Below are 10,100 nucleotides of genomic sequence, written 5' to 3'. Positions count from 1 at the left end.
ACACATGGCTTTCTCAGCCCAAACAGCACTGCCACCTTCAACCAAACCCAGGCTCCGTAAATGCGAGCTCCAGGTAGAAGCAGTGCTGATGCTACCTTTCCTAGCACATTCACCATACTCTATTTCACATGTTACATAGCATAACTACAATATAAGCTAAAGTTACAGGAGATAAATAAGCTTACAGGATCAGCAAACACACTCACCTTACGGCACGGTCTCAAACAAAAGGGATTCAAATAGGCCACTCCTACACTTAAATAAGCTTCCTCTTCCTGGATTTCCTCCTTACTTACACATGGCTTTCTCAGCCCAAACAGCACTGCCACCTTCAACCAAACCCAGGCTCCGTACATGCGAGCTCCAGAGTTCATTTGAAACCGGACCGAGACCACCTCTTCAAGAAGGTTTTGGTCTGGTTGTTTTGGTGCACACCTGTGTGATTGCTGTGTTCACACCTGCCCAAACGAACCACACTGAGGGGGCAAACAAACTTGAGTTTGATTGAACCGAACCAAACAGGGCAGGTGTGAAAGCACCCTAAGCCTCCCTCTGGCAGCCAATTAGCATGTTAACTAATTCCCCAAGTACCATAACATCTCCACATATACACACCCACACACATCTCCACATATGATGCAATAAAATATGTCGGAAGGCCTGTCCTCAAACCCTCATACATGATGTGGCTATGAATCCTCTACCCCCAACCTCACCAGGGAGCACCTGGGTAGACAGAGACAATGTCAAATTATTGTGTTTGATTTTACTTATTATGTTCGTGACACACGTTTTGTACTTTAATGACTGTTCTACCATGTTGAAGGAGGTGGTGTTGGAGGAGGACACTTAGTACAGGCACAAATCCTCAGAAGGCTTTAGTTGTTCAGACACTCCTACGCAAGGTAGAACAAAACACGACTATGTTATTTCATAAGTTGGACATGTCCCTCTTTGAAACAAATGGTCATGACAAAAGTATTTTATACAGCAAAGCAAAAAGTGATGAAAAAATGAAGTGAAAGTATTGCAAATATGGCATCTGAACTACACCTCAAAGCAATATGACTATCAGAGTATTTATTATAAAACTAGAGCCTACAGGCTTCTGAATACATAGTTGTCATAGGTGGAAATTTCACCTTTTAAAAAGCAAGTTACTTTTATTTTGAGGTAATACTATATGATGGTATATTGGCACAGTTCAGGCTGATCTCCTGTACTCTATGCATTTTACTGTGCACTCATCATCTGATTTTAAGGGACTGTGACCGAATGTATTCGTACACTTTGTCTATTTCTAATGTATTTTGACATCTGTCTCTTAGCGAGGGACAGCTACTCAGAGTGTTTTGATGCAGGTTGTTTACTTTACTATGCATTTATGGCCTAATTGTTAATTGAGGAATAGCTACTCAGTACTTTATCCTTGGTACTGTGCACTTGTGATCTGTTTGCTAATTGAGGGACAGTTACTCAATGACCTTTTCGCACTTTATTGTCCTTACTGTGCATTTGTGATCTGATTGTTAATTGAGGGACAGCTACTCATTGACTTTATGCAGCTTATATCTTGTGCATTTATGATCTGATTGTTAATTGAGATTTTGGCACTTATTCTGCTCCTTTATGCACATATTTTTTACTGCTTACTGTGTCTTTCTTTATGTACACTTTTGATCTGATTGCTTATTAAGTGACAGTTACTCAGTGACTTCTTGCAAGTTTTTCCTGCCGTTTATGATCTGATTGTGAATTGAGAATTGGCACTTACTCTGCCCCCTTATACACACACCGTTGCTGTTCTCAGTGCTTTTCTGTATATGCACTCGAGATTTGATTGATAATAGAGGGACAGTTACTCAATAACTTTATGTAAGTCTTTTCCCGTGCACTTATAATCTGATGGTTATTTGACAATTGGGTACTTTATTTGCCCCCTCAAGCACACATGTTTTATTGTTGTTCACAGTGCCTTTTTGTACGAGCAGAATTTATTATGTATATGTATATCTATTTTCGGTGTATCTACTGCTATTTTGCTGTGACACACGTGTTTAAGATTGTTGTATTGTTATTGTGTTTTTCTTTGCCTGTGAGTTGGCACTACATTGTATGGCGGAAGTGTAAATTGTCTTTCCACACACCTGCTCTGATTGCTTCGAGAGTACTTAAACGCCACTTCCGTAACCTGAGTTACACACTGAAGAAGACTTTCTGTCGAAACGTCTGTGTTTCTGGTAACGCCACCCAGGTTGGTTTATTAAATTTACCAAAAGGACATTTGTGAGTGCTGGCATCTTTTCTTTTTTTTTTGCTGTTTTTGGCCGCGCACCTGTCGAGTGGATTTATTTTGAGAGTGCTTGCTTCTTTCCTACACAGTTCAGGCTGTCACATTGATATAGGAACTTACACTAAACAATAAAGGAGGTGTATTAAAGCAAAATAAATACAGTGGGAAGTAAGAATTTATTCTTGTAAATATGTCACAAAGTTTGCAAAGAGATTTGATCTCTTTAACACTTTTGGTGATTTATCAGAAACACAATTTAAATTCCATTAAACTCTGTGGAGCTCAAGAGTTTTAAAGTGTATCTCTTATAATGTTTAAACATGACAATCAAAGCTCCTCTATTGTCACAACTTCTCGCCGTGACCGCCTGTGACATCAACATGGGTGTGTGTGTGAGAGAGCTTTTATTTATTTTTACATTTGTGTAAATGTAGTGTGTTTGGTGTGTTTTGGTTTTTGTGCCTTTCCTTCCTCCCTCACTCTCTCTCATTGTCCTGCTTTCAGCACACCAGCTCTCCATCGCAATCAGCACACCAGATCTCCATCTGTAATCAGCACACCGCTCCTCCAATCAAGCCACTCCTGTACACTACAAATACTAAGAGCCTGTTTCCAGTCCCTGACGGATTGTAGTGCCTACTCAGTTTGTGATGAGTCATGCATCTAGCGCTTGTTCTGTTTGCTCACCAGTCTTTTTAAAGTATTTGTTAGTTTGCTTACCGACCTCAGACACTTACTCCTGTCCTGACCTGACATGGTGTGTTCATAAATTCAGTCTGAAGCTCTACACTAAAATGAGAGCCCTGTTGGTCGCAGAAATGGAGTGTTATATTTCTACATGAATTACGAGCAGTTAAATTAATCACACATTCACTCCGCTCGATGCTCTGCCGCTACAAGAATGCGCTGCTATGGATAAATGAACGGCACATTCCGACAGCGTTACGAATTTCCGAATGGTCCACTTTGTGCTGGAGTGCGTTTTGGCACTCGGAATGAGTATCCCTGAATGCACCACTCATATCATCTCCCTCCATCGTCTAAAACAAGCCAACAGAACTTGCTAGGTAGCGCTGGATGTCTGTGGAGAACTGTTTTACCTCCAGCTAAGCTAAAAGGGTATATTCTTATCTCCATACCCTCTATTAATTCTCTATGTAATTTCCTACAATTTATAAGATACAGTAACCATCCCAACTTTTCAAATCTTCAGAATTACACACATTGGTGCTTGTGTCTTCTGTTCTTAAATACATTTATAACATAGTTTTCACACTGTATAAAGGCAGAGGGGTCCCATGCTACCTTCTGCAGGAGCCATGGCCCCCTGTGTCCCCCTGTAAATTACACCCCTGTGTGAAATAAGTATGTTTGTCTCTAAGCACTGGTTTAGAGTTTACTTCTCACCAGTAGTGTGTGTATGGCAAGCCGTTTTAACATTTAATCACTAAGTCCGACTATCCGGAATTACCATTATAGATATCTATAACGTCATTTTGACTAGTAGTAATGTCATTGTGACTAGTANTGACAAACCCCATACACATGAAGGGCAAAAATAGTTTGAATCTTACTAGTCAAAACTGAATTACAGATATCTGTAATTAGAGTTTTGACTAGGCAAAATTATGTTGCAGATATCAGTAATGAATATCCAGTCTAGCGATTAAATGTTAAAACGGCTTGCCATATGTGTGGGATGAGACAGAAAGCTGCCGGTTCTCCCATGGCGACAAATTAAACTAAATACAGTCAATATTTATGGACGCTGCCTGCTCTCCTGCTGACTTGCACGCACTCACTTGAAAAGACTGGGGGGGGGGATGACGTCAGCCCAGACTCGCGCGTGCTCCGGTTTGTCTAAAACACTACAAGCAAACATATAAACAAAATGTGACCTTAGCAGTTTACTTTCCATTTTAACTGTGACTTTAACACACTAAAAGACAAGTCATGTGAAAAAGAAACAAGTGAAAAGAAAGAGAAGAAAACGGGCGCGTTGCTATGACAACCAGCTCAACAAGCCTTGTTGTCATTAGCAACCACACCAGCGTTCGGACCAGAAGGCTCCGGTTAGCTGTTAGCTAGCTAGCAGGTAGTTTAAACTGCCAGATAACGGTAAGGTAACTAGTTTTAAAGTAATTTATTACTCTAACAATGGACTCAGACTCGTTATATTACTCTCTGGAGCTCGTTGGCGGCAGCGGAAACACTTTAAACGTCGAGCAGAGAACCGCGCTGCAGACTTCCTTAGTGCTCCTAAAGAAAAACTACAAGTTCCATCGAGTCTTGTTCTGGGGCAAAATACTGGGGTTAAAGGAGGATTATTTTATCGCTCAGGGGAGAGGAGAGGATGAAATGCAGGATAGAAAGAACCTCTACAGGTGAGAGAGCCTCAACTGTGGTGATGTCTCACTGTATGTCTCTTAACAGTGTGAAACACCTGTGTGTCTGTTTCTGTCCAGCTTCAACTGCATGGACTGGTTCCTGCTCCCTCCTGCCACAGACTCTATGATGGAGGAGGTGTCCAAAGCTGCAAAGTGTCGCTTCACAGGAGACCCCTCACATGTGTATGAGCATCGTGACATCCTCAGGCAAGGAGAGAAAGATGAAGAGGAGGTGGTGGTGAGTATGATCAATACCAGTTGTGTGCACCTAAGTGTTTTTTCGGAGTATGTGTACTTTACTTGATTTTTTATATTTCTGTCAACTTTCACTTTTACTCCAACACATTTCCCCAAGCATGTTAGTTACTTACTGCAAAATAGGGAAGGAAGGATGGAAGGAAGGTGAATCAAATGAAGGAATTAGAGGGAGGCAAAAACTGGATTTTGTTCTTTTAAATCCTTGATGTTGTGAAGAAGACCTCATTTTTCTTTAAGTGTAATATACGCTTCAAGTGTGATAAACGTTCCCTTAGTAGATTTGCACAAAACGCTCTTAAGTCTTCTTATTAAGGTTTCCTTAAAATGTTCATGCAAGTGTTTTTCTCCTGGTCTTCGTCTTATACTTAAGGAATCCCTAGACCAGGGGTGTCAAACTTATTTTAGTTGATGGACCACTTACAGTCCAATTTGAAAGACCTTAGCAACAAAAGCCTGGTAAAAAAACAAACACAAAAAAACAAAAAAACTCTGTCTCTATTGTAACTGCAACATGACCGAGTTTATGGTGATGAATGAAAAAAACTAACACACCCTGAGAAGAGTGACCAGGAGAACCCGATGGATATGCTTTTGATTTTACACTATAAATTTGACTGAATTCATTTTTCATTGCAATTTTCTGTTTCCCGGTATTTAGAGGTCAAATGTATTTTGTAGTTTGTGCTTTCTATGATTGTATTCCTCCAGAAGTGTAATCTTTTCCTCCTCGGACCAGTATGGGTCTCTTGTCTTATTTTCTTCTGCCATTTTTTCACTATCTAACCATAAGCCAAATTTGTGAGACGATAACAAGCATCACAAGCGTGTGTCCGAGAAAACAATCTCCATTAAAACTTTTACCAGTGTAAAAAGTGTCATACTTAAGGAGAAAACTTATGGTGTTTTGTGCAACTAGTCCTAGATACTTTAAGACTTTTTCTGAAGTGATTTTTCAACAGGCAATGTTTACTTCTACCAATGTAATTTCCTGGTAAAAAATCTGTACTTGTGCTCAGGTATGGCTTTCAAGTACTTCATCCAGCACTGATCAACACTGTGTAGTTGTAATTTAAACTTGGTGAAAATACTGAGCTGACAGATGAAACTTAAGACCAAGTGTTATTATAGTATTCAAAAGTACCACAAAGATTTTTTTCATAAATACAAATCCATCCATCCCCTCAATATTTTCATGTGCATGTGTCTCTCCCAATAAAAACATAAAAGTAGCAGAGGACTTAATTAAATTAAAGAAATTTACACCAATTGATGGAGAAAAATTCACCAAAATGCAGGAAATTAAGTTTTGATGCTCAACATTTTCTGGCACAGGACCCCCAAATCCCATATGTGCACTACAATGTTAAAAGAAATCCTAAGCCCTTGTAGCACTGTAGGTTTGTGCAGTAGTTTTATTGAAGCTAAAGCAAGGATGGATGTGGGACCAAAATCAAACATACAAAAGAAGATGTAACTGAAGAAGAGACAACAGACACGCTCACCATGAAATTCAGGCCAGCTGCAACAAACCAGTGTTTTTGTTCATGAAGAATTAGTGTGAACAAATTTAATCTCAAAGCTGCATCAGTGATTTATTTTCTCTGGCAGATATCAGCACTATTGGTACAGCCGTGGAATTCCAGCTTAGTAATGGACTGTTCTTGGTTTCAGACCAAAGTCAATGAGGAGAGCAGGCTAGCAGTAACAGTTCATCACATCGATGACGAAGTGTCTGTGGTGCCACGCGGCGCCTTCATCAGGAGTCCTCACGGCCTCGTCCAGATTAACCGCAGCTTCGGTGGTAAATATATATATATATATATCACTCTGCCACATGGTGTCTCGTGGGGTGTGAACATTTGCTGCTGTGTGTGAATGACCCCGAGGTGTTTCATAAAACGTGCTATTTATTTTAATTGGACAGATATGATAAACAGCACTTAGGGAAACATTTCATAACACTTCTCCAAATTCCGCTGAAAAGTTGCATCATCACTGCTGTGAATCAGTTTGAGTTACGTGCCAGTGTGCACTGCTCCTCAGGTCTGTCTCACTCAGAAGCAGGGAAGCTTGACAACTTCCTTCACTTCAGCCAAGCAAAGAATCCAAAGAAGAAATCCATCCTGGAAATGGGTGATTTGAACCCAGCCGTCGACTTCCTGGATGTACTGAGTGATGATATTCCTAAAGGTGAGACCACAGAGTTCAGTCTTTCCCACACTATAACATGTCACCAGTTGATTCATCACATACAGGCGTATCCTACAAGGTTTGTTCCAGTTATTGAAATGTATTAACACAGCTTTAGCTTGCCCCTTTTTTATATTATTTATTACACACTGGCCCTTTAAGGGTTATCATGTCCACCTCATCAGAAACTGGGGTGTGGTGCTGGATAACCCAACAGTACATCCTGACAGCACTCTGAATTCGGTCCAGTTTGTCCCAGAGTGCACTCTGGCACTCAGAATGAGTATTACTGAACGCACTACTTGCATCATCTTATTCCATTGTCTAAAACAAGCCAACAGATTTCTCTCTCTGTAATGTCCGTAGAGAATTATTTTGCCTCCAGCTGAGTCCCGCCCACCAAAAAAATGTTTGTTATTTACTTAAAATAGTAAAAGGGTCTGTACAACTTCAGTTGCTCAGCACTCCAGGGTCTCTGTTAAATTTTGAGTTTCTTAATGCCCCACACATTTTCATTGGGAGACAGGTGTGGACTTCAGGCAGGTCAGGCTAGTACCTGCACTCTTTTACTACAAAGCCACACTGTTGTAACACTTGCAGAATGTGGTTTGGCATTGTCTGGCTGGAATAGGCAGGGACAACTCATTGTGTCAGTTTATCTCAGTTTATCTGGCTTGGGCCAGAGAAGTCAGCAGCGTTTCTGAATGCTGTCATTATATGGTTTTCACTTTTTTCCGTAAGAGTGTTAACTTGCATTTGTAGATAGTAAATGGTAAATGGACTGCACTTGTACATCATCCTTGCTTGTGAACAACTGAGCCTGCCGAGGATGCCCCTCTCATACCCAGTCATGATACTAACACCTGTTACCAACTAACCTGTTTACCTGTGGAGTGTTCCAAACAGGTGTTTTCTGAGCATTTCACAGCTTTCACAGTCTTTTCTTGCTCCTGTCCCAACTTTTTTGGAACATGTTGCAGGCATCAAATTTAGAATCTGTGTATATTATGTACAAAAAGCAATGAAATTAGTCAGTTTGAACATTAAATATCTTCTCTTTGTACTGTATTCAATCAGTGCAGCTCGAAAAAGATTGGCAAATCATTGCACTTTGTTTTTATTTATGTTTTACACAGTGTCCCAGCTGTTTTGGAATTGGGGCTGTAATCTTGTTTATCGTTAACCGCACTAATGATGCAATTAGCATACTAAGTTCATTGTTAGTTTGGAACATCTCTAATAAGAATTTTAAGTAAACTTAGATGAAGTCTTGTTCAGTGTGCTTTTTCCCCTGGGAATCCAGTGGTAAATCATTAGGTTTTTCTTTTTTAGTGTGCTCCAATTCGTACGCAACATTACAGCTAAATGAAGTGCAATTTCAACACGAGCCATTATGGTGATTCAACTGACTGAAAGACAAGACATGTTTCTTCCAAGTGAAAACAAATGAATCATTCTAACTGTAAAATGGTTGGTTAATCAAGGCTATCTCATAAAATAAATGCATTAATCTAAAACATCAACAAACCTGCCATGATGGAAAAAGTTTTCTGGGAATACGTTGGAAGAAGGTTTGCATATAGTGGTACGGTAATCAGATGTCCACTGCCCACCTACTGTGACTCAGGCCTCAAGTTCTTCATTGGAAAATGACACGTCATTCTACTATCAACATAAAACAGAAATAAAATGGAAATAGGACCCCCTAAAGGCAAACTGATGTTAAATGAGTAATGGGATTGTGAACATCTGTAAGAAATCAAACACCACTAAACAAAAAGCAACACTTTTGTTTTTGCTCCCCTTTGTCACATTATAAGGCCAGAGGACTTCATTAAAATCCATGTTAGTGAGCACCTCTTTGTTAAGATAATCCATCCACCTGAAAGGTGTGGCAGATCAAGATGCTGATTAAACAACATCGTGACTACACAGTTGTGCCTTGGGATGGTCACAATTAAAAAGCCACTCTAAAATGTGCAGTTTGAACTCAAAACGTAGACATTTATTACAATTTCACATGACTAGTGCTACAGAAATGCATTTCTTGGTCACAGATACAGTTAAGAACAAGTAACTGATGTGAGCACCATTTGCAAATCAATAAATTTGTAATTTCATTTTTAGCTGGTACACAAAATTAACCAGTAACTAAGCAGTTACTTTTTAAGAAAAAAAACAACATAAACAAAATGACGTTAGCTTTAGCGCTGCATCTCAAAGCATTCTCCACTAAAAGGTGGTGACAGACTGCAGGCTAGACACGTTTACATGCTGAAATATGGCACCCACTGCATCCACACCAGTCTCCAGTGATTATCTAACGTTAGCCTTGTCAAACGGACAGTGCCAAACTGCGCACTGTCCGGGTCAGGTGGGAGTTAGCTCGCTGTACCACTCATTTGGTGATTACTGCTTGTAATTCTGTCCCAGAACAGCACTGCTGCAGCACATGGTGGCCACCCTCTAATCTCCCCTGCAGGTAGCTATGGAGAGTAAGCGGGTTCATTTTGGGTGGCAAAACCTCTTTAGAACTGTTAACTATGTTAGGACCACTAGCCGTGCTGACTCTGCGAACAGTATCAAGTAGGGTGACCATATTTTGATTTCCAAAAAAGAGGACACTTGGCCCGGCCACGACATAGCTTACTTAAATGATACTCGCAGTTTACTCAAAGATGCCTTATAATTTTAATATATTTAAAGTTTATATGTATGGATAGAAAATTCAGTTATATTACAAAATAATATCTCTCAAAGACAGAAATTCAGATAGGCCCTTATAGATAGGACACACACACACACACACACACACACACACACACACACACACTAGCGTGTGGCCACCCGATCCGAGCCCGTTGGGTCCCGTTGGGTCCCGATGGGTCGGGCCGGGTTCGGTCAAAAATGTATAAATTGTATTCTGGCTCGGGTCGGATTCGGTCAGCTTTCAGTGAAAATGTAGTGTAAAA

The 10,100-nt window shown here is 40.2% G+C and overlaps 1 protein-coding gene across 2 annotated transcripts in view; it reads left to right on the top strand.

Moving 5' to 3' along the window:
• The first annotated feature begins 4,304 nt into the window (after positions 1–4,304).
• The window catches only part of rsph9 (radial spoke head component 9), a 10,485-nt gene continuing 4,689 nt past the window's right edge, over positions 4,305–10,100 (top strand). Inside the window, exons 1-4 of one of the 2 annotated variants that reach the window (XM_050058724.1) lie at positions 4,309–4,677; positions 4,759–4,918; positions 6,610–6,739; positions 6,982–7,128. In XM_050058724.1, coding sequence (XP_049914681.1) covers positions 4,451–4,677; positions 4,759–4,918; positions 6,610–6,739; positions 6,982–7,128 — 664 coding nt within the window. In that variant the 5' untranslated portion in view covers positions 4,309–4,450. Of the gene's footprint in view, positions 4,678–4,758; positions 4,919–6,609; positions 6,740–6,981; positions 7,129–10,100 lie in introns of both variants that reach the window. The other variant, XM_050058725.1, reaches the window with a different exon arrangement.

The sequence above is a fragment of the Epinephelus moara genome, chromosome 12, assembly GCF_006386435.1.
Source record: "Epinephelus moara isolate mb chromosome 12, YSFRI_EMoa_1.0, whole genome shotgun sequence".
NCBI classification, from domain to species: Eukaryota; Metazoa; Chordata; class Actinopteri; order Perciformes; family Serranidae; genus Epinephelus; species Epinephelus moara.
The sequence above is the reverse complement of the archived record's forward strand: the minus strand, read 5'-3'. Positions and strand labels throughout refer to the sequence as shown.